General features: G+C 37.8%; 1 protein-coding gene across 1 annotated transcript in view; it reads right to left on the bottom strand.

Moving 5' to 3' along the window:
* si:dkey-172j4.3 (diacylglycerol kinase delta) overlaps window positions 1-26,293 on the bottom strand; it is an 83,776-nt gene that overhangs the window by 14,013 nt on the left and 43,470 nt on the right. Inside the window, 15 exon segments of the mRNA XM_060874818.1 lie at window positions 381-479; window positions 779-1,004; window positions 1,409-1,508; window positions 2,263-2,348; window positions 4,882-4,966; window positions 5,642-5,781; window positions 5,898-6,006; window positions 6,393-6,552; window positions 7,079-7,181; window positions 7,495-7,620; window positions 7,723-7,829; window positions 7,994-8,126; window positions 8,347-8,451; window positions 9,514-9,594; window positions 9,674-9,784. Of these exon segments, the coding sequence (XP_060730801.1) occupies window positions 381-479; window positions 779-1,004; window positions 1,409-1,508; window positions 2,263-2,348; window positions 4,882-4,966; window positions 5,642-5,781; window positions 5,898-6,006; window positions 6,393-6,552; window positions 7,079-7,181; window positions 7,495-7,620; window positions 7,723-7,829; window positions 7,994-8,126; window positions 8,347-8,451; window positions 9,514-9,594; window positions 9,674-9,784 (1,771 nt within the window).

Genomic DNA, 26,293 nt, shown 5'->3' with positions numbered 1-26,293 from the left:
AGTTCATAGAAAGAAATATTACTTCATATTATCTAAATAATGTAATTAACTGTTTGTTTATTCGAATAATATATAGTTAGTTCACTCTGCTAGCTACTAAGTCTGTTATAACAATATGTTTTCTAATCATTTATTCATAATCAGTAGCAGCTTAATCCTGGTCAGGGTCATGGTGGATCCTGGGAACACTGTTATAGAAATACATTCCTGTATCGAGTCCGTCCCAGGGCACGATGCATACACTCATACACACGCTCATTCACACTGGAGCAAATTAGCATCACTAATCTACCTAAAAGCATGTTTTTGGGTGCTGAGGGGGTGAAGCTACCTAATCTGTGAGTAGAGTAAGTACACAGGTATTTTGTAATGTCACTCACGTGGCTCCACCTCCTTTAGGTCTTCGCTGCTGCCTCTTTTTATTGAAGAGGAGGAAGACATCCTCTGCACCTGGGTGTGTCTGTTCTGCTCATCCACCACTGATAAAACAAAAGGTGAAGCAAAGGGAGGATGTTTGGATTTCACTCTGTTTTTGTGCTATACAAACACGAAAAATGGTACTGTATTTATAACCGCTGTAACATATAGTATAAACATGTCCATGTGACTTCCTTAAGGGTTCCTTGAGGGGACAGTAGTAATAATAAGCATTTTAATAATTCCACTCGATAAGCTATATATATTCAAAGTTAAGGCTGTATGAATAATTATACATAAATCAATATTCTCATCATGCATAAATAATTCAGGTCTGCATTAGCGTGAGCAGAGTTCTGACCTTTCTCTGCCTGCTCTATGATCTGCCGCAGTGCTTTCTTCAGACTGTTGGCTCTCAACATCAGCTGCTCTTTGGATCTGAAAGGTCTGGGGACACTGGGGGCATTCGGGCTACTTGTCTCGCTCTCCTGTTCAGGAGACTGGGAGCCTGCAGGTACTAGCTGAGCATCAGCCTCCTCGCTGAGTGCCTGCACCAGAGAGTCCAGCTTTTCATTCAGCATGGCACACTGAGGGAGGTTAGAATACAGGTGAGGATGAGAAAATGTCATGTGTGACATGTTAGCAGCAAGATCAGAAAGCGTTAGGAGTTAGATGTGGGGATAAGTAGGTATATAAGACATGACAAGTGCACACACACACACACACACACACACACACACACACACACATCATGGTGCATGCTTTTAATATTACAGATCTAAGAATAATGGACTAAAGAGGATTGAGTCATCAGGCTGAATGTGAACTGCAGTACTGTGCTTCAGCCTACTAATGTCAAATACACCTTTTACACTGTCACTTATACAACCTCCACAAAACACACACTGTTTAACCACCCCTACACACATCCACTTCAAATCCACCCCAACAACTCCCTCCCACACACACACACACACACACACACACACACCTTTTTAGCCATCGCATCAGCCTCCTCCTTGTTTTCAGTGGCTTTCTCATAGGCTTTTCCAACCTCAGCTACAAACTCATTGACCGTCCCACACAAAAACCTACACACACAAACACACACACACAAACACACACACAAACACACACACCAGGAATAATCAGTTTCATTATGGTTAAATAAGCAGAAATGTACAAAGACAGACTGTACTGTATTGTGCAAAAATCCATAATTTCCAAATCATTTAATGTTATAATACAAGATCTACATATAACTATGCAAACTAATGATGTTGTAGCATTGTTATATTTTAACCAGATCATGTGAAATTAGTTATAGTATACTAGTAGCGTAATCGTAATAGCATACTAGTAGCGGCGCACTCATGAATCCTGCAAAGTCCAAGAATGAACTTGTACAAGAATAAAATTTGTTGCTTTCTGAAACAGTAAAAACACATCATATGTTGGCATGGTGACGTTCTCTGTAAGGAGGTTTAATAGGGGATTTTTTATTCAACATTTTTGAAGACCTCTCCATTTTCAGAGGTAATTTTCAGGAGTAACAAAAAGAAAAGGACGTCTTTATCTTTGGCACAGCTGAAATCTTTTTAAAAATGCAATCTTCAAGACAGAGAAATTGAAAGGAATTTATTCTGTATGTAAGACTTTACATGACTAGCTGTGTGATCTTGTTAATGCTGACATTAAATGATGACGTGAGCAGATGATGAAAGTAAAGGTGTCACCATCTCATGACGGCAGAATAAGTTGACTGACTGCTGCACAATATGTCCCTTAAACAAGACAGAACGTGCTTGAAACACAGACTTGTATGTGGCAAACAGATGCACTCACTTAGCAGAGGATATGACATCACTGTGTTTGTCTGAGTCCAAGATTTTTGTCAGATGAGAGGCAACAGAATCAGCATAGTGAGTAATCTGGGGAAAAAAGTGAATTAGGAGATTTAAATATTTAATCAGATAGATAGATAGATAGATAGATAGACAGACAGACAGACAGATATACCTGTATAGATAGATAGATAGATAGATAGATAGATAGATAGATAGATAGATAGATAGACAGACAGACAGACAGATATACCTGTATAGATAGATAGATAGATAGATAGATAGATAGATAGATAGATAGATAGATAGACAGACAGACAGACAGACAGACAGACAGATATACCTGTATAGATAGATAGATAGATAGATAGATAGATAGATAGATAGACAGACAGACAGACAGACAGACAAATATACCTGTATAGATAGATAGATAGATAGATAGATAGATAGATAGATAGATAGATAGATAGATAGACAGATATACCTGTATAGATAGATAGATAGATAGATAGATAGATAGATAGATAGATAGATAGACAGACAGATATACCTGTATAGATAGATAGATAGATAGATAGATAGATAGATAGATAGATAGATAGATAGACAGACAGATATACCTGTATAGATAGATAGATAGATAGATAGATAGATAGATAGATAGATAGATAGATAGATAGACAGACAGATATACCTGTATAGATAGATAGATAGATAGATAGATAGATAGATAGATAGATAGACAGACAGACAGACAGACAGATATACCTGTATAGATAGATAGATAGATAGATAGATAGATAGACAGACAGACAGACAGACAGACAAATATACCTGTATAGATAGATAGATAGATAGATAGATAGATAGATAGATAGATAGATAGATAGATAGACAGATATACCTGTATAGATAGATAGATAGATAGATAGATAGATAGATAGATAGATAGATAGATAGATAGATAGATAGATAGATAGATAGACAGACAGATATACCTGTATAGATAGATAGATAGATAGATAGATAGATAGATAGATAGATAGATAGATAGATAGATAGATAGATAGATAGACAGACAGATATACCTGTATAGATAGATAGATAGATAGATAGATAGATAGATAGATAGATAGATAGATAGATAGACAGACAGATATACCTGTATAGATAGATAGATAGATAGATAGATAGATAGATAGATAGATAGACAGACAGACAGACAGACAGATATACCTGTATAGATAGATAGATAGATAGATAGATAGATAGATAGATAGATAGACAGACAGACAGACAGACAAATATACCTGTATAGATAGATAGATAGATAGATAGATAGATAGATAGATAGATAGATAGATAGATAGACAGACAGATATACCTGTATAGATAGATAGATAGATAGATAGATAGATAGATAGATAGATAGATAGATAGATAGATAGACAGACAGATATACCTGTATAGATAGATAGATAGATAGATAGACAGACAGATATACCTGTATAGATAGATAGATAGATAGATAGATAGATAGATAGATAGATAGATAGATAGACAGACAGACAGATATACCTGTATAGATAGATAGATAGATAGATAGATAGATAGATAGACAGACAGACAGATATACCTGTATAGATAGATAGATAGATAGATAGATAGATAGATAGATAGATGGATAGATAGATAGATATACCTGTATAGATAGATAGATAGACAGACAGACAGACAGATATACCTGTATAGATAGATAGATAGATAGATAGATAGATAGATAGATAGATAGATAGATAGACAGACAGACAGACAGATATACCTGTATAGATAGATAGATAGATAGATAGATAGATAGATAGATAGATAGATAGATAGATAGACAGACAGATATACCTGTATAGATAGATAGATAGATAGATAGATAGATAGATAGATAGATAGACAGACAGACAGACAGACAGATATACCTGTATAGATAGATAGATAGATAGATAGATAGATAGATAGATAGACAGACAGACAGACAGACAAATATACCTGTATAGATAGATAGATAGATAGATAGATAGATAGATAGATAGATAGATAGATAGACAGACAGATATACCTGTATAGATAGATAGATAGATAGATAGATAGATAGATAGATAGATAGATAGATAGATAGATAGATAGATAGATAGACAGACAGATATACCTGTATAGATAGATAGATAGATAGATAGACAGACAGATATACCTGTATAGATAGATAGATAGATAGATAGATAGATAGATAGATAGATAGATAGATAGATAGATAGACAGACAGACAGACAGATATACCTGTATAGATAGATAGATAGATAGATAGACAGACAGACAGATATACCTGTATAGATAGATAGATAGATAGATAGATAGATAGATAGATAGATAGATAGATAGATAGATAGATAGATATACCTGTATAGATAGATAGATAGACAGACAGACAGACAGATATACCTGTATAGATAGATAGATAGATAGATAGATAGATAGATAGATAGATAGATAGATAGATAGATGGGTGAATGGATGAATAGATAGATAGATGGATTTAATTAAACCCCTTAAAAACGCAGGCTTGTACCTGGAGTGGAGATTCCAGTGGATCGTCCTCTTTAACAATTACAGGAGCAGTTTTAGTGGGAACTTCATATGTCATTATACTCCATCTAATAACACAACACACATGGGAAAGATTTACATCCCAAACCATTAACTCAGTTCTAACCCAAAGCCATAGAGGAGAAACTGATAGAAATATTTGCTGAAATGTGTCTAAATGTCTTCACATAGCAAGCAAAATATTAATTTCCTCAGTCCTATTTATATTGGTCTCTCCATTTTCTGTACAGTTTAACCTACACAGGGTTAGGAGGAACCTGAAGCCTATTCACACACACACACACACACACACACACACACACACAAACACTCTACAGGCAATTTAGAGCCTCCTCTCAGCCTATGTCACATGTCTTTGGACTGTGAGGGAAACCAGGGAACCCAGAGAAAACTCCATCCTATTTTCATACCCTGTACTGTATATTACAGTTGACCAAATCCAGGATGTGTGAAAATATACCAGTATTTGCTTATATACACAAATGCTACTGATTATCATATCAATGACAAATTATAACAAATCAAATAACTGGAGTGACTGAATTCAAAATTACAAATTCTAATTCGAATTTTTTTCTTCTTGTTCACATTGCAGGATCTTTCCTGTTTAAATTGACAGAGAAATTAGACAAAAAACATCTAAGCTAAACATAGCCTTTCACAGTGTATGCACTAGGCAATGTGTGTGTGTGTGTGTGTGTGTGTGTGTGTGTTTACTGTACCTGTCCAACATCTTGGTTGTAGCCCTCTCCAGTTTCTCCAGGATCTGAAGCAGCTGTGCATCATCATCACACAAACCTCCCCAACCCAGAACCCGAGCCAGATCATTTCCTGTGCCCAGGGGAAGCACACCCAACTGACACTGCAACACACACACACACACACACACACACACACACACACACACACACACAATATCACAGTTTACAATAAGTACTCTTTTTATTGTAACATAATTAGTTGCTTATTATTTCAAACCTGTTTGTGCAGTCCCAGTTTATCCAGTTCAGACAGAACCCAACCAACGCTGCCATCACCCCCACATACCAGGATACGAAATGTCACAAACTTCTGAAACAGGCGGAGTCTACACACACACACACACACACACACACACACACACACACAAACACACACAAATACAGACTCAAATTCCATTTAGTTTTATTTGTATAGACATTGTTTCAAAGAAGCTTTACAGAAATATGAAAGATCAGAATAAAAATTACAAAGTGTAAAATTTACTTTATATTTTATCCCTAACATGAAAGCCTTAGGTATAATTTCTAACTTCATTATTAGATTTAAGACTAATTCCTTCCTGCTGGAGACATCAGATGTTGGAGACCGGAGCTTAAAACTGACTGCCACAACAGCAGTTTAAATGTGACACCATAGTCTCCAAGTGGTTCTGTTTATAACAGTGCCACAGGCTTCTGTGTAATTAAAAATGAAACATGTCCTAAGTCTCACCCCAGCTGTGGTCCTCCATTCATGAGGTCAAAGACCTGTGCAGGGTTGAGCAGCTGTTTAAACTTGCGCAGGAACTTCACTCCCTGGTTATCACCACTCTTACTGTTCACCAACACCAGCAGAGGACTGGAGCAGGACGGACTCGTGGCTTTCCAGAAACCTGCAGAGAGACGTGCATTAGAGACTGATTTAGAATGTACGGCATGTTTGGTATCTAGGCAGCTTTGGAGTGGGTTTTTTTTTTCACTCCGCAAAGAACAAATATGATAGTCTAAATTCCACCAACATGTGAGAAAAATCGCATATTCAAATGTCAGTAGCAAGTTTACAAAAATATTAAAAAGCAACATCAGCTGATTGCTTCACACTTTCATATATAGTCTGCAAGTGTATGAGAGAGAAGTCACTTCTGATATTGCTCTACTTCTGGCTCTAACAATGTGGGGTTATTTTTGTATGTAAAATCCTGAAATCTTTCCTTCCGTTCATCAGTAGTGTGTAGATACAGTATAGTCATATATGTGCCGCGATATTAAAAATAAAAGGTAAATGTCCTTAATTCTGAAAGTTTCAAATGACTGGTTTAAACTTTAAAGGTTATTTGTGTTCAAATAAATGTTAAATTAACAACAAAATGAATTTTTGGATGGAAACATGTGGTTCGGATGCAGCCAGAAAATGCTTACCATCTGAATCAATGCTGTTGAGAGCTGTGGGAGGAATGATGGACACTTTACACTGACCCAGCGGACACACCTTCCCCAACTGCTCCTTACAGCTACTGTGTACCTGCACACACACACACACAACACACACATACACAGAGATCACATGGCGTGAATGGTCTTACTTACATATGTGTCAAAGGCTAAAAGACATACATATAATCATATACACATACAAATACATGTTTTTACATTAAAAACTATGTATCAGAAAAAATATAATAAATAACTAGTTGTTAAAAACTGCAGAAAATATTGTTATCCATGGTATTATTATATTAATTAGCAAAATATTAATAGTATGTTACAATGATTTCACTGATCGTTATGAGGTCTAGTCTTAATGCTGTTTATCATTCAAAGTCCAGAACACTTACAATGGCTTTACACCAAAGACAGCGCCAATCTTGCAGCCTACGCACGCTGCCACAGGTCCGATCACACACCACACACTTAGCGCTGACCGGCAGGTTGCCCTCCAGCCACTGGTGAGGCATGGACACCTGGACACACACAAACACACACATAGTGTTTCTTAATTATTATCTTCTGAATCCATAATGACACTAACAAAAAGATACATCCAATCAAAAATATAACCTTACCCCATCCTCATCCTCCATGATGTCATTTCCTATGGAAGCCAGAGTGGTCCACTTACAGTTGTTAGTGGATCGGACAGCACAGCGCTTATGAGCTTTAAACTTGCACACTGTAACACACAGAATGAGATAGTGAAAGATTACATAGAATGAAAGATGCACAGAAGGACCAGTGATGCAGCAATAAACTAGTTAAAGAGAGCATAATGACTGGAGTGTACTTGTTTTGTGCTGCTGTTTGTGCTGCTGGTTAAACTGTTGCTTAAGTGTTTACCTTCACAGGACAGGCCATGAGAGGTGACTCCAGGCAGTGCCTCCCGACAGACGTTACAGAATGTAGGGCGAGCATGAGAGCATGCATACCAATTATGCATCCCGGAGAAGTGTTCCATATTAAACTGACTGGCCTGAGATCACACACAGCACACACTTGATCACGATACACTCAAATAAACATCATCTGAGATTAAAAAAAAACACACACGTCGCACATACAGTACCGATGTGTATGTAAGAAAAGTCAGTGGACTGATAGTGAAATCCAACTGTTGTATTTCTGACAACAGAAAGCAGAGTCCAACACCTATAACAGCTAACATGGATAAAGGTCAAAGCTCAAGCACCCACCTCGTATGTCTCCCATTTCTGTACAGACTTAAGAGCGCCGATCCAATCCTCCATCTCTTTTCTGCTCTCCGCACATAGCATCAACTTACGGAAAGGAGTGATCACCTGACAACAGGTTAAAGAAGTGAGATAGTGTGTGTGAAGAGGTGTTAAAAAGTGAAAGTACATAGTAAGAGAAAGAAAGAGAAAGCAATTAGTGAAAGAGAGGCAGAATTAGTAAAGCATTGGTGAAAGAGATTTAGCGCATGACTGCGTGAGATAAAGAAAGCAGTTGAGAGACTGAATAAATATAGAAGAGTACTGTAAAGCTATACACACTCACTGTACAGCTATATACACTCACTGTAAAGCTATACACACTCACTGTAAAGCTATACACACTCACTGTAAAGCTATACACACTCACTGTAAAGTTATATACACTCACTGTACAGCTATACACACTCACTGTAAAGTTATATACACTCACTGTAAAGCTGTATACACTCACTGTACAGCTATATACACTCACTGTAAAGCTATATACACTCACTGTACAGCTATACACACTCACTGTAAAGCTATACACACTCACTGTAAAGTTATATACACTCACTGTACAGCTATACACACTCACTGTAAAGCTATATACACTCACTGTAAAGCTGTATACACTCACTGTACAGCTATATACACTCACTGTAAAGCTATATACACTCACTGTACAGCTATACACACTCACTGTAAAGCTATACACACTCACTGTAAAGCTATACACACTCACTGTACAGCTATACACACTCACTGTACAGCTATATACACTCACTGTAAAGTTATATACACTCACTGTAACGCTATATACACTCATTGTAATGCTATACACACTCACTGTAAAGCTATACACACTCACTGTAAAGTTATATACACTCACTGTAACGCTATACACACTCACTGTAAAGTTATATACACTCACTGTAAAGCTATACACACTCACTGTAAAGTTATATACACTCACTGTAACGCTATACACACTCACTGTACAGCTATACACACACGCTGTAAAGCTACTGTATACACACTCATTGTAAAGCTGTGTGTAGTCACTGTAAAGCTGTGTGTACTCATGGTAATACTATATACACTCATTGTAAAGCTGTGTGTGCTCATTGTAAAGCTGTGTTTGCTCACTGTAAAGCTGTTGTTAATGTTCTTGGTGCTTGTCTCTGCCACACTGGCATCAGAAAGGTCAACCTCATCAAATATAAGGGACTGCAACAAAAGAATCAGGTTATTAAACAAGGTCAGACAAACTGAGTGCCATTAAGATAAGAGTTATTACCGCTATTACCTTTGAGTCCTTGGCATAGTAGAGAGTCCTGCCTCTTAGTTTGAAGTACCTCCTCTTCCATCTCTGAAAGGAGCTGGTCTGCTTTAACAGGATGCCCTCCTTTACACTCTTCTACAGGACAAGTGAAAGAAGGAGAGAGTTAATGAATAGAGACTAACCGATGCACATGAATCTGTGTGATGAATATCCAAATAGCATGCCTTAAAGGCAAATTCCACAGGAGCACAGATAGAAAATTCAATTTCTACTGCAGACACTATGATCTGATCTGTGCTTACTGTTTTATATCATTATCGCATCTTAAAAGTAATGTAGAACGTTTTAATCCACTTGGCAACATTCCTGAAGCTGTGAACAACTTTCTCACTTGCAGGAAGGAACGACATTATTATTGAACAATTTCAGTACAGCAGGTATTTGGTCAAAGGGAACTGATAACATCCAGATAACATTTTAAGGCAGCTCTTTTGTTTTGCAGTATCAATTTTCAGAGGGTTTCTGTTTTCACCTAATTTGACTGGGGCCTCTTATAAAATGCACCTCCATGGACACAACACAATTCACCACAATGCACACAAAAATACACACATTAATATAAAATATTGTAGGAAAGACTGACACACAATTCAACACAACACAAAACAACACTATACAATCTATTGTAGGAAAGACTCTTTAAAAGAGTTGCAATGAGACATTTGACTGGCAGTGTGTATTAAACAGAGTGCATACAATGTGACACACACACACACACACACACACACACACACACACACACACATGACGTTCGATGATGACTCAGAGTGACGCACTGAACTCCTTTAATCTTTACACTTCCTTCTCTGTCCTCTGTGCCCTCACCCTTTGTGCACTTATTTCCGTCTCTTTTTATTCTTTCAAACATTTCCTTCTCCTTCTCGTTTTCTCCTCTATGTTCTCTCTGTCTCCTCTGATCTACGAAAGCATCCAGGGTGCTCAATCTTACAATCCCGCAATGTCCAACAAAGTTTATTAGTTCCATTTGTGTGTTATTGTTTTCTGCAATCCTGAGTAATGAGAGATCTCAGTAAGGCATGATTGGAAATTTAAATCGGTCTCTATGTGTGTGTGGGGGTGAGTGTAACAGAGAAGTCGAAGACATCCTCATCATCTACTGTCAGTATGAACATGTGAGTAGATTGTTAAACTGCTGCTTAGCACACAGCTTTGAGTAATTATTCTCGAAAGCCAAAGTCAGAATGAATCTTTGGGTTTACCATAAGACAGATTCACAAGTATAAATATGATCAGAGCAGCCAATGAGCAACAGAAAATGGCAAACCTAAAGTCAGAAAAAAAGGGAAAAAAATAAGATATAATTATGTTCTCTAAGCACAGTTCACACAGGAAATCAGTTCAAAGGCAATAAAGCTGTAAGAAACAAAACTTTATTACAGCCAGGAACATCCCTGCTAAATTAAAATGACTAGGAATATGTTTGGGAATAACGACAGTAAACCTGTGGCTATATGAGACATTTAGAGAGTTTGATACAGCCAGCAATGTCTAATGCTATTAGCAGCAGCTAGCACAGTCAGCTAGTTTCCTCTTAGATTCTCTTCGAAAACAGACTCGTAGATGTCCATACTATGTGCGTTAGCTATCGACAGGTTTATTTGCTAATGAGAAAGCCAATGAAATGCTAAATGATCACTAGCATAAAGGAAGGGCACTGGGGAATTAAGTAAACCTACATAGTGATCATATGTATAATTAATCTTAAAATTGAAGCAGGCAATTCCCTTTGTATCCTGTTCAGGTTTGTGTATTTTTACCTCCTCTCAACAGCTAGCTAAGAGGCTTTCCTTGCTTGTATTTATAAACTTGACTGACATGGTAATAGCTTTTACTAATGTCCTCAGATATGATACAGTTACAGAACATCTAACCATCCACTGACTGTACCGCTAATCCTACACAGGATCACAAGGAGCCTGGAGTCTATACCAGGGGACAAGGCAAACCCAAACCCCTGGGTTTGCCCTGCAAGGCAAATTTGCTAACCATTGATCCAGTGTGCCTTCCTCAGCAGCAGAACCTGTTTGACTAAAACCTAATGATAGTAATTTGTATAATTTATGGAACAAAAATATCATTACAGTTATTTCAGCATGTTTATTTTTAAATGGTGACTAATTTTTGAGACTATTGTGCCTCATCCCCTCTATCCCATCCCCAAAGATATAAGCTAAAGCAACACTACTGGCATTAAATATCATGCCACAGAAAGAAGCTTGCTTCAATTCTTTTTAAGTGGATTTGTCTATCATTTGCATTAGACTACACTAATTACTTACTTCTACCCCAACACACCACCACCTGGCAGTGTTATAATGTTGTGCTTGGCTATAAAAGGTCTAGTGGCTTTAAGAGTGTCACACCTTTCCTGATCAAGGTTCCCTACACAAGTTACCACAAACTAATCATCTAAGGATCGGACTCCGATAGCTCCGTGTCAGCCGATCACTCTTATCTCACTCTTATTTCAGTTACCATGGTAACACCAATGAGTTGCTGGCAAACACAGACGTCATTTGTTTAATCAGTGGACTGGGGAAAAGGTGGGGCAAACTTGCAGGCAAAGAGCATATTAAACACACAGCTTATATTTCAACAAAGAAATAACTATGACTGCATGTTATGTGTGGACTGGGCTATACGGTATATCAGAAGATTTGTTATAGATAAACTATGTGTCATTCATTTTGGCAAATATCAAAGATGCAGTCAACTACACCTGAAACATTGTGAATCATTTTCTATTTGCTATGACAAAACTAAACCCAATCCTGGAGGACATTTCCTGGTTAAAGTTGCAGGACAACAATTTTACAACAGCTTTACAATCACAGTGAATAAGTGCATTAATATGCAGAGGGTAATAGCCAACAGAACCTTTAACAAAAAAAACAAAAAACAAATCAGGTTCCTTTTTTGGTGCAGGATTGTACTGAGATGTCTGCACTTCCTTGGACTGTATGGCTTTGTTTGAATCACCTGGATCGTGTGATACAAGTTTGGCTTGACCTTGATGTGCATTATTTGATGAAGTGTACGTTACTGCCAGTTAACTGACCTCAGTGTAGAAGTATTACTCCCTGGGAATGAGATTTGTAGTAAAATATGACACTTGGGTCCATTTACATATATTGCTCTTTATTGCAAAATGGACACTCTGCAAATACCCCCCAAAAGATAAAATAAATAAAAATAAATAAATAATGAACAAGTGTATATTCTATCTGGTTTCAGTAAAGGTGCTTTTTAATATGAGTGGATTGTCATTAAGGCTGAATTCTGGCAAAAAAAAAATAAAAATTTCTTTTTGTATAACGTAACCATAATCAGATCAGTCTGTAATAAGATTTTGTCTGACTGTTGCACTGCAGTCACAACACTTACAGAGAATTTAGTCTGAATTAAACCCTGATGCTTTTAAGTCCAAAATGATCTGGTGCCTGTGAGAGATTCATCACCCAAGTAACATTCAACTGCAGTTCAATTCAATCCAACTGTCACACTAGTCAACAAAAAACATTGCATTCGAACTGTACGCTGTTTAAGAATCTTCTCATGGTGCATTTCAATGAGATCGGTGATGATGTTATGAGTTACATTTCCCCTGGTGCTGTTAGACACGGAGCTCATGTTAATGAGCCTGGACATGAAGCTACACCAAACCTGACTAACATTTCTGGGCCATATGCAAATGCAATCTCTGTGGGTTCTCTTCACATGTCTGAAAAAAGTTTTGAGCCCATGTGCAGTTGGAGAACTCTGGATCAGAGTCAGTTCCATTTCCTTTAACACTGATTTTCAATTCAGTTCAATTCAATTTATTTATATAGCACATTTAACAATTCAAATTGTCTGTTTACAGAAGTATAGAAACAGAAATATTAAGTTACTATTTATCTCTAACATCTATCACTAATGAGCAAGCCTGAGGCGAGGAAAAACTCCCTGAGACGATATGAGGAGAAACCTTAAGAAGAACCAGACTCAGAAGGGAACCTCGTCCTTATTTGGGTGACACTGGACAGTAAATAATTTAAATGTAAATAATGTCCTTTCTACAACAGTTTGCCGTCGAGTGGAATAATGTAACCAAGAGCTTCTGAGGAACTAATAAGTCAGAGAAATTTCTTAGTTCATTATAGACTTAACACTTAATTACACAATGAATCAATGAATCACTGATCATTCTGAATTATGGGCCAGGCTTGGTGTTAAGTTACTTAAGACCTGAAAACAGTGCTGTCTGGTATGTCAGCTAATCGTCTGGCACTGATGCTCTGCAACAAGTGATATTAGCAAGCAAGCTATTCATACAGTAATCACAACAAACCTGCAGCACATATCCTAAGCAAATCTCTCACCGGGGATGTGGTAGCTTAGTAGTTAGGGCTAAATTTGGACTGCTGATCGAAAGGACATGAGTTCAAAGCACAGGTCCACAAAGTGTCTGCTGCTGGGCCCATAAGCAAGGCCTTTAACCCTCAATTCTTCAGTTGGATAGAAAAGTCGCTCTGGATAAGGATGTCTGCTAAAAACCGTAAATGAATTACAGTAAATAGCAAACATTCAATGCTTTCCTTTCTGCGAGACTCCGCAGAAAAGATTGTAGGGCTTTTAGGTTGTTTTTTTTTCTGTGTATTTCAAGATTTAACAAAAGTCTACTGGTAACAGCTGGATCGATGAGATTGCATATGTCTCTCTGTGATTCTGTTAGAAGGAATAGAATAGGAGTATAATAGGAGTGCCTTACTGAATGACTATTGAGTATTTAACCCATTTTTATTTTTTCAGCTCTCAAACAGGAGAACTGATCCCTCAGTGGTGGTTCTGTGGATACCGATGATATCTTATTTAGTACGGTCAAAACAATTAGACAATTGTCTCATCAGCTGTCTTCGTCAGCTAGTAATTAAGCTAATAAGGTCATAACTTCCCCAACTAACCCTCTCTTTAAAAAGTGAGATTGGAAAAACTGATACTGATTCAACTTCAAGCCAGCTGCTGAGTGAGAGAATCTGTGACCATAATCCATAATCCATAATTCATTTCTGCAAATTCATTTAACAGCACAGACGAAGTCTGCACAAGAGACTTCCACATTCGTCTGTCTTCAAGGTTGGCATAAAAATGCACTCTGTAGCTTTTACCGTTCACCACGAATGCACACCCTCAGAAAAAGCAACACATCAGAATTTGACCTGAGTGTCTCTGCCCCCAGGTGAGACGAGCGTCGTAGATGCTTTCAGGTTCTACATGGATCTATACAGTGTTCCTAGAGGCTAAACATTACATAACAAATTGCTGCCTTGGTTATGAAAAGCTAAACAAACCATTATCAGCTCTCTTAGATTAATATCAGACAGACCACAATGTTTTATTTAAAGTCTATTGCTGCATCTGACTGATATCTCATTCCACTGAAAAGAAATCATGTACTGCTTTTCAACACTGTTTCGATTAATGCATGAGAATGGTTACAGGCTAGCAGAGCAGTTAATAAAGCTACAAGGCCAGGAACCTGATCAGCAGCTGGAACAAGACGTGATCAATGCTAATCCTGCTCTAGTGCTAATCCACTTAATCCAACAGTCAGAGCTGATAGAGCCATGCCTCCTGCTTCTTAAAGCAGTCTGTTCGATTCTTAGTGGTGTTTCAGCGTGTTGGTTTTGTACGACAGATCCAGCTAAAGAATTCCAACCGACTTTCCTAGTTCACATCTCACCGCAATCCAAATCCTAGGGGGTTTTATGCTGATAATATTTGAGGAGCTACATTTACTCATGTTTTTCATGTGGCTCTGGATACAAGCGTGACCCGTATAACGAAACGTGAAAAAAGGACTGAAATTTAAAATATATCTAATAAATAAACTGTTGAATTGAAACAGAAGATATGATTAATCCTAGATATTGTCTGAAGAGGGAAGTCTTTATATTATTCACTGAGGATACAGCAGTTACTGCACTACCTACTACGGTGTAGAACTTTATCGGGTCTATAGCTCTTCATTTGTCACTTGTACGTAGAGGTACTGAATCTTTGACCTTAGCTTTAAGACTCTTAATGAGTTTATGATCATTTCTGCGAAACATTCTGAGATTTGTGTCTGTGTGTGAGAGAAAGAATGAGTCGGTATTTTTTTTTTGTGTCTTGATGGACACCAAATGCCTCAAGAAGTGACCTTAGTTTTTACTAAAACTTTTCTTTTTATTTATTTATTTATTTATTTATTACAAAAAAAGACAAGTTTTAATTAAAAATTAAAAGAGGTTAATGTTTCCTTTTAGTTACAGAGATTAAGGTTAATAGGTATTTAGGACTGTCTGGGCATTACATTAATTAACTGCATTAATAATTATGTCAATGGTTGGTACTTACTGTAGGATAGTAAGTGTGTGTGTGTGTGTGTGTGTGTGTGCGCATGCTGCTCTTGGTCCCTGTGGGCTTTTCATTAATGCTACTATAATCAGATCTGTGCAGAGAAAGAGATCTGCCAACCTCGATAAACACTAAACACTCTCACTGACTTAATCATGATAGTGAATATAAACAAAACCCTTCACTTGGAATAAAAAACATCATTTTGTTCCTCAGCTTCACAGAAACACAAACACACACAAGGCTTCAACAGCTTCTTAGCTGTACAAGGCTACACACACACCATACACACACATTCTGTAAAGAGAAGAACCCATAAAAATGAATGGAAGCAGTTCCACCGGCATGCAGCTCTAACCTCAGTGTTCAAGTTAATGTCTCTCTCTGTGCTGGAGCGAGTAGTGTTGCCAGAGCAGCGCTCTAGAAAATCCTCCTCACTGAGCCGGCCCTGGTCTCCCTGAACCCCGCTAATACAGGAGAAAGCTAGCGGGAGGCAGCACACACCACCCGGACACAGCCTGGCCATGGCCATGTTCTAGCCAACAACCACACTCTCACACAGACAAACTTTCACTCTGACTTCCTCTTCTGAGCACACACACCCTCTTAAGAAACAACTATTCATCTGCCAGGTGAATAGGTAAAGTTTAGGATTGTTCTCGTACCTGGGACCTCCCACTGAGTCGCTCCACACACACACACACACACACACACACACACACACACACACACACACACACTCGAGTGTGAAAGCAGAAAGGCTATAAATAAAAGCAGGTAAACTGGTTTTACAAGGCTGGTAAGAGGAACGTATAAGGAGTAGAACAGCTATACTGTCTTACTTACATGAGATTAACAAAGAAAACTCAAAGGTATAATTAGTCCTTTTATGCTTTTGAGCACAAACTTTTGCAATCTGGAATAAGTGCATGATTTAAAATAAGAGGAAAGCTTGTTTGTTTTTTTTTAAATGATCCGTGTTTCTGAAATCACATATTTCCACACTACTCTTGGTCTGTTTTGTGTAAATATAAAATGACCAGAAATACCATAAACAAAACACTTATATATAAAATGTCTTATATATTCAAATAAATCAAACATGCTTATTTACAAAGTTAGCTGAAATTGTACTAAATAACACTGATGCAATGGTGTTTTTATGTTATTTTGATTAATATTTCTCTTAAATGTTGAGTATACAAATGTATTGATCTGCTCGTGCTTGTTTTTCTTTTAGAATATATCTCAGAAATAAAAGTCTGATCTAAACGTCATTAAGATTTCAATTAGAAATATTTAGTAGATCTTAGAGTCACAATCACATTAAAATAACAATCACTTTCCCCTAAAGATATATAATCCAGAAAAGCCTTTAAACTAGGAATTAATTAGAGTATTTCCTGCTTAACACCATAAAGCCATTTTCCAATTTTAACACAATTTCTAAAAAAGTTGCTCACTAAAATATATAGAAGCTTTTCCCTTTCCTTACACATAATCTACTTTAGTAATCTAGTGATTTAAAATGCTTGTGATTTACACACAATCTGACATTTATTCACCAGAGACACATCTGTTAATCACACGCTTTGTCATTTAAAAATCTACTGTGGGGAATTTCTAGGCTTTTGACAGACGTGTGAAGTCTAGTGTGCATTGTGTGTTTAGCCTTGGATAATAGATTTGATATGATGTGATATGTTTAAGCAACTTAAGGGACATAACAAAAAAGTACTGTACAAGAGGCTGAGTAAGCACAAGGACACACACACACACACACAGTCTGATGTGCTGCTGCGGCTGTCTGCTTGTCTGCTTGGTCTTGTCTGCTCCTGTCAGACAATGACTGAAACTAATGACAGGACTGAAACAGCACATCCTTTTAAGTACACATCTCTCTCTCTCTCTCTCTCTCTCTCTCTCTCTCTCTCACACACACAGGAATCAGGAATGAGCATAATCAATATGTCTAACATCTCTACCTCTACTTCTCTCTTTAACTCTCTCTGTTTCTGTTTCTCTTTATAAACCTGTTTCTTCCTTGCAACAGATTTCTTCCCTCAGCTCTCACTTATTATTAATTACTGGTCTGTTCAGTCTATAGATCAGATTCTGGGGTAAACAGAAAGGAGGAAAAGAAATCCAATATATATAAAAGCATGTTATTCTTGCACTTTGCTGTGAAATAAACATTTACATAATGACATCACTGCTTCCTAGATGCTCTGTACAGTATTTCCTCATACATGAAGGTATGCGGTCAGGCTAGCTTGAACCAGATGTAGAATTAGCTGTGGGGGACGTGGTAGCCGAGTGGCTACAGTATGTTGTCAGACCACTGATTGAAAGGTTTTGAGTTCAAATCCAACAAGTTGCCGCTCGTGGGCCCCTGAGGAAGGCCCTTAACCCTCAATTGCTCAGTTGTATAAAATGTAAGTCGCTCAGGATAAGTGCTATAGATTTAGATATGCATAAGTGTCCTGGAGTAATGGATATCTCAAAGTTTATAGTTTGATTGGCAGGATTTTTATTCACACACTTTCCTTGTGGTGTCATCAGTTATTTATCTCTGTTTGTTTAATTTATGAATCAAACTCCACTGCTGTGCTCATGCAGTTTATAAATGAGAAGTGGTGCATCCTTGAGGTTCTTGGTTGTTTTCTTTCCAAAAAAAAACTCATACTCATACTCTCTCATAATTGAACGCATTTGATAGCTACAAAATACATACAACACTAGAATGTCATTTAACATCATTTATTAAGTCAGCATTAACCCCACAGTGGAGTAATGGATGTCTCAGAGGTCATAATTGAAGTAGCAAAGTCTCTTCCAAGGCTTGACATTGTCTCTATATGTTTTTATTGACATTTATGGCACTTTAGAGACATCAGAGCTACACACAAAAGTCTCCATTTGAAATCTCCATCAGTTCAGATATAGATACTGGCTCACCTCTGTTTAATTAATTTTAAAAAAAAAATCTTAAACACTGAAAACTTAACTTTTATTATTTAATAAAAACAAGAGCTTAGACATAATTTGAAGGCAGCCAGTGACTCAGCTGCTTGGACATCTTGGGGAGGTTCATTCCACCCCATAGGTGCAAGAAAAAACAAGATGTTATGTCTTGATGTTATGTCTCTTGCTTAAGCACAAAATGGAATTTTCATCCACCTATTTGTGTTTCGTTCACCCAGCCGACTGCACATACATACCGATATGTTTATTTTCATTAATATTATCAGGTAAGTAATGTCACTCCCCAAACTAGCAGAACCTGTAACCTGTTAAAATCTCTGTAAGCATAGATAAAGCATTAGTATCTCTCTCAGCCACTAGGGGGCAGCAGAAGCAGTTTGCATTGGGAGTCGGAGAATACTGCAGTCATTTGTAAATGCCTTTTCTGGATGAGCTCTACTGCACATCAATACACACACAACACACATGACAAGACAGGGTCAAACATCTATACAAACAGGTCTACATGTGTAGAGTGATGGTACACACACTCACACATCACACACATACACACAGATACATATCTATCTATCTATCTATCTATCTATCTATCTATCTATCTATATATATATATATATATATATATATACATATATATATATATATATATATATATATATATATATATATATATATATATATATATATATATATATATATATATATATACATATACTCGCTCAGTCACAGATGACACAACGCAGAGCTCCATGACAGCCTGATGGCTTGCAGGGTTGTCATAGCAACAGGCCAAGTTCCCCTTGACTGGGCACTGTCAAAGATGAAGCTGCCAGCACAACACACACACACACACACACACACACACACCCCTATGGTCTGTTTCAAACACTTAGCACACACTGCCCGGCTGTAAAGAGGCGGCATGTCACTTCCTGAGTGGGCATAAAATATCCGTGCTCAGAGTTCTGGCAGCATGGCAGCACCCAGAACCATATGGGGCTTAGCAGGTTAATCTCTTTATACAGAGCACTACGCCTGCGCACATACACACACACACACACACACACACACTCTATATACATCAACTGTCTCATAACACAGTGTGACATTTTGAGCTGGCTTATTACTAACACCAGGATTCTTATTTGAGCTTTAATGTGTCAGATAATAGCCCATGCTCCATCTGTTCTCAATCTATTAGAACTAAATTTAGCATGTCGCAAGGCACTGAGATTAGAAATGGAGCTGAACATGAAACTTTTGGACCCTATTATATATAAAAACTAAACCCCAACTTACCTTATTTAATTTATAGACTCTTACTGTGGTGTTATCAGCTATTTGTCTCTGTATATCTCCTGGCATTTATTTATTTGTTTATTTATTCATTATGAATATTCTTCACAGCTCCACTTTAAACATGGCCATCTGGTGACTGGGGATGAACCACCACTCAATTCTTTTTTTTACCTAAACAAAATCATATTCCATGACTTATATTACAATACATACATGACAACGGTTGTTCATGGGTTCGTCTGCAAATGACTCATAGTTTACATAAATGAATAAATGACACACAGCAGGACACGACATAGCTGACAGATGTTCAAAAACTAAAAACAAGTTGCTATAAACTCTATTAATTTCCAGGTTTTCCAGTATGTGTGGAAGCAGCGTAAGGCCTGAGAGCCATTTAGATGATGTGGATCAAGTCTGTCAGTCCATAGCTGAAACCATCATGTTGTAGTACTGACTGTAGACAAAAACTAACCTCTCCACCAGCAACGAAGAAAAATGTTCTAAAGACCTAGAAACTGAAAGCTAAAAATAAAAAAAAGCATAAGTAAGTAAAAGGTACAAGCAAATAGCTCTAAAACCTTCAAAAGTCAAAGTTCTGTCATTATTTTCATATTATTTTGTTTCTCAAATTATGAAATCCATTTCTGAAATTCAAATTCATTTTTTCAAAACAAAAATAAATCCAAAAACAGAAAGCAAAAAAAAGCAATATCTCTCTTCGGTTTTCATTTAAGCTGGACGTACACTTTAAAGGAAGAACGGTTTCAGAGCAAAACGTCGACTTCTGAATGAGAAAGGTGTGGTGGTTTCAGGTTGTATGCTGTAGTGTTGGCAGGCTTCCAAACACAACTCCTAACCACCTTGTCTTTTCGTTCGGAGACCTGTCCATGTCCAGGACTACTAACAGTATCACACAGCTGCCTGCATCACCGTGCGATATCTAGGAGCATCATTTGGAGGAACATTCAGATGTGATCACCTTTACTACAAACACTACAACCAACATCTCACCCTGACACATATATGCCTCTTTCACTGCTGCTTGTTTATTTATTCAGACTTACTAGAGTTTAAAAAGCTGTCTTAAATGAGCTGAATACTTGAATAATCCCTTGCTACACTTCTGGTCTGAAATACGACTCAAAACATTTTGAATATGATTTGCTTCTAATACTGTAACTTTTTAAAAGAAGTCCATAACCATGCCTTAACCTGGCAACACACTGCTGGTATGTCCTTCAGTTCTCACCCCTTTCAAAACCATCATTCTGCCACATTCCATGAAAAGTATACACCAGGATCTTTTATAACACAGACAGCCACATATTCTGTGGGGCTTCTTTCGGGTATGTCACTATCCTGAGGCTAGAATGCTGAATGCCAGTGTAATGCCAGATAAAACATGGCCTGTGTGTGTGTTGATAGGTCACATCAATCGTTACCTGAAAATGTTACTCATGAATGCACCATTTCTGTGGTGCTTCCTGAAGGATACAATAAAAATGAGATGTTTTGCTATTGTACACCAGTGACAGTTAATAATTCAGGAATCATGGCTGTAAATATGATTTCCTAAGAACTGAGGAACTGAGATCTGAAATTGGATTATTTATTATCATAAAGGCTCGTGAATGCTGATATATTGGGTATTTTTCTCTTAAATAAAGACACCTAAATTAAACATACACACACGCACACACACACACACACGCACGCACGCACCCACACACACACACACACACAAGATGTGGGTCAGAGTGATAATGCTTGTATAGCAGAGATTGCCCTCTCTTTGTGCTACTGTGACTGATTGCTTCCAGTGTGCCTCATAAATCTGCCTCTGATTTCTCATAATCCCTAACTAAGAGAGAGAGAGAAAGAGAGAGAGAGAGAAATTAGAGACCCCAGGGCATATTTTCCAACATGTAGTGCTTCTTTGAAGCGTAGAGATGGACAGAGAAAAGGAGGCAAGCGCAATGAAGGTTGAGGATGACATTCCACCTGCTGATCTGGTTGCACTTTTAAAGCTTTGCCCGCGATTTAAGTGCAAATGGAGAAAGTGCACACACACACACACACACACACACACACACACACACACACACACACACACACACACACAAAGTAGGACTAACATCTTTATTATGTTAATATGGAATGAAGTTACTGAAACAGAGTGCAGACAGATATGCAGTATGTACAGACCGACAGACAGACACTTTATCTATTGCTGAGTTTTATAAGCAAAAAAACACACATCACAAATTCAACACTTTAAAATAAAATCAATATGTTAGAGAGGCTCATCTGAATTAAAAGAGGAAAAGGACACCCGAGCCAGGACAGAAATGATAAATGCTTCCTTAACCATACAAAACCTGAATGTATCTGCACATGCAGCATAGCAGACGTACAGGAAGGAACTCAGCTATAAGACTACAAAGAGCATTTCCACCTACAAAACACAATTCCAACACCAAGCGCTAAATGAACAGACAGAAAACAGGCCTCTGGTCGAACAGGTTAAACAAACAAGCAAAAAAGTGCACAAAGGTTCGTCTTGTAAATATAATTACAAAAGTGCAATAAGAGCGTCATCCCTGAGTAACAGCATGAGTTAGATAATAGGACGTGTTTTTAATAGCAGACTGAGTTATTAATAGCACGAGCCGGACTGTTTCAGCGTACAATAAGAGCAGAGCAATGTGACAGAACAGCAGCAGCTGATAGTGACAGTGAGCTGAATAATAATAATCACACGGCTGTTGTCAGGTATGGAGTCAGTCATGGGGTCAGAAGAGAAGAGGTGGAGTGGACAGTGCAGTCAGAGTAATATTCAGATGGGGAAGAGATTCCGTGCTCACATAAGCAAGTCATTGGTGTCACTTCCCTCTAATGGGTGTGTAATGACATCCACAGCTCTCGCTTCTGTGTGTAGCCTGTATAAAAGTTTTCAAAAATGATAGAAGCCAAACTTTCTTTGAGTTCAACTGGTCTGTATTACATCTGTCTTATTTATATAGGGTTTAAAGCAGACTTTAATGTATGAACACCTGAAAAAGATGCTAGGAGGCATCTTTAGGAGGATTTCTATCATGCTTTGGTTCACTGCTGAACTGAATGAGAACTAAACGGGGAAATTAGGAAACATATCCGACACCATTTGTGGCTTTAGAGAAAAGTGTCAAATACAACAAATACAACCCCTGTAGGTAAGGATAAAACAACAACAACAACAACAAGGTGAATTCTATGGGGTCAGAATTGTTTCGTTATTCTGAATAAATATACTATGATCCACAAATAAATATAAAGAGTTTCACATTTGTGGATCATAGTATATTTATTCAGAATAACGAAACAATTCTGACCCCATAGAATTCTACTACAAAAACCCTCACGTGTATGAGAAGCAAAAAAAAAAAAAGAATTTAGACCTGCACCAAGCAACAATAAGAAATCAGCGAGTCTGGTGTGACTGCTATTCTTAATTTGATTTCTTTAGTAAAATCCACAGAGAGCTCAGCACATGGTTTCTACTGGCTCACAGCGGAGAGCTTAGAGATCAAGTCAGTGCTAAATAATATAATAGTAACCAAAGTAAAGTAAAAGTAACCACAAACAGAAGCAAATGGAATTATATTCATGTTTGGATTGATTGATGTTTATCTGAACAGTACAGTTTCATGTGATGCACAAATGGTTCATGTGAGGTTCGCATTCTAAGTGCTACAGTTAAACTGTACATGTTAACACCTCTGAATAGGCCAGGCAGATAGAGCGGGACAGGAAGTACTTTATTACCATGATTATTAACATAAGATATTTTCCAAAACATCTCTCTCTCTCTCTCTCTCTCTCTCTCTCTCTCCTATCTCTCTCTTTATCTCTCTTTCTCTCTCTCTCTCCTCTCTCTCTCTCTCTCTCTCTCTCTCTCTCTCTGTCTGTCTCTCTCCAATCTTAATAGATAAGCCTTATTAGTAGAAACAGCTGCTAAGTCTGACAGTATGTATATGCACACACCCACACACACATACTGCTTCTCTGTACATATACATATCAGATTATTGATGTATTAGTAAATCAACTCATGAGACACACACACACACAAACACACACACACAAACACACACACACACACAAAGAGAGAGACACACACACACAGAGCTAAATGAGAGGATACAGTGTAACTATTCCTGTTTGTACCTTTGTGTGTGATTGTGAATTCATTTCATTAAGCAGACTAAGACATTGTTTCCTTGTGGTCTAGCGGTTAAGGATCCTCCACACTGCTCTCGCACTGCTCTCGCACTGCTGTCACACTGCTGTCATGCTGCTGTCACACTGCTCTCACACTGCTGTCACACTGCTCTCACACTGCTCCTGCTACCTGGGAAGGGAACAAACCCAGCCACTGGGCTCTATACAAGTAATAAAGAGATGGCTGCATCAGGAAGAGCATCCGGTTTAAAACCTGTATTAAATCAACTCAGATGTGGTGACCCCTAAAGGGAGCAGTTGAGAGAACAACAACAGGATGTTCTTTAATGACACAGCAGTTGCATTGCTCTGCTCTTACACTTTATTAGAAACATCTACTTCCTTAATCTAGCTTGTTGGTGTATCACAAATTATCCCTCTGACGCAGTGTGTGCTCATGCCACCTCTCATGCCATCACCTCTGCTGATCAGAGGTGGTTTCTCACCACAGCAGCTCTGCTTCTTGGTTAGTGAACATGTTTCTAAAGCTCACAGTTTGTTTAGGGTGTTTAAAGGTACTAATAGCACCTCTACACACCAGCATGTCAGTGTCATCGCTGTACTGGGTAGAGTGAGAATCTACACCAACCAAATAATATGTTCTCAGTGCCGCTCCCTTTCCGCTGATTGACACAGGAGATGGAGGTTATAAATAGTGCTTAGCAACCGAAAGGCTTCAGAATGAAAATTTATAAAAAGGTGTACATGCAAGGTTGGTGTAGGTAATAAACACAGCGGATGTTAGACACCATTACAGAAATGAAACTCCCCGAGCTGAAGTGCCGGCTCTAAGCCAGCTAAGTTGTAATGATTTATCATGTGCAGTTTGCAGCGAGCTCAATCAGAAAGTGTTCTCAAATGACCAGGCAGTGCCTCAAAACACACACACACACACACAGACAATGTGTGACCCATGTGATCAATCAGCAGCTCCTGAGACAACCCACACCACCCACTCACACTTCCTCTGCCTCATTACTGAGACTTGGGCCATGGCAAGCCATAGATCCCATAACCACTTAGAAACAAACACACATGGGTGTTTTTTCTTACATGCATTTATCTATATCTTACACACACACACACACACACACACACACACACACACACGCATCTCTCTTTTAGTTTACTCCATCAGTGAAGTTAACAAAGAAAGATTTCACTTTAGGGAAACACTTTAGATCGTGTTATTGATTAAAATAGAAATGAATTAAATATGAATGAATGAGATAGAGATTTAAATTGTGCATTCTTATGAAAATGTATATATACATTTATAAAAAATGACATTTTTAACAGTAATCTGTGGCCACTCTTATTCAGCTCATTTAGTTAGTATATTCTTATACTAACATACAGTTAGAGTGAAAAATCAAATAGCTTCTTATTGGCTGTAAATGCTCACAACACACAGCATAACATTATGGCACAGTATTCAGTGTGCCATAAACACACACACACACACACACACACACACACACACACACACACACACACACACAGGGTAATAAACACCTTTTTAGAAAGATGTCATATATATACCAATATAGCACAAAGATCATAAAAGGAACACATTCGAAGTGCAATTACATGAATAACAGCAGTTGTGTAAACACAAGTTCATCATGAGTGGGAGAG

Source organism: Tachysurus vachellii, chromosome 7 (genome assembly GCF_030014155.1).
Source record: "Tachysurus vachellii isolate PV-2020 chromosome 7, HZAU_Pvac_v1, whole genome shotgun sequence".
Taxonomy (NCBI): Eukaryota; Metazoa; Chordata; class Actinopteri; order Siluriformes; family Bagridae; genus Tachysurus; species Tachysurus vachellii.
The sequence above is the reverse complement of the archived record's forward strand: the minus strand, read 5'-3'. Positions and strand labels throughout refer to the sequence as shown.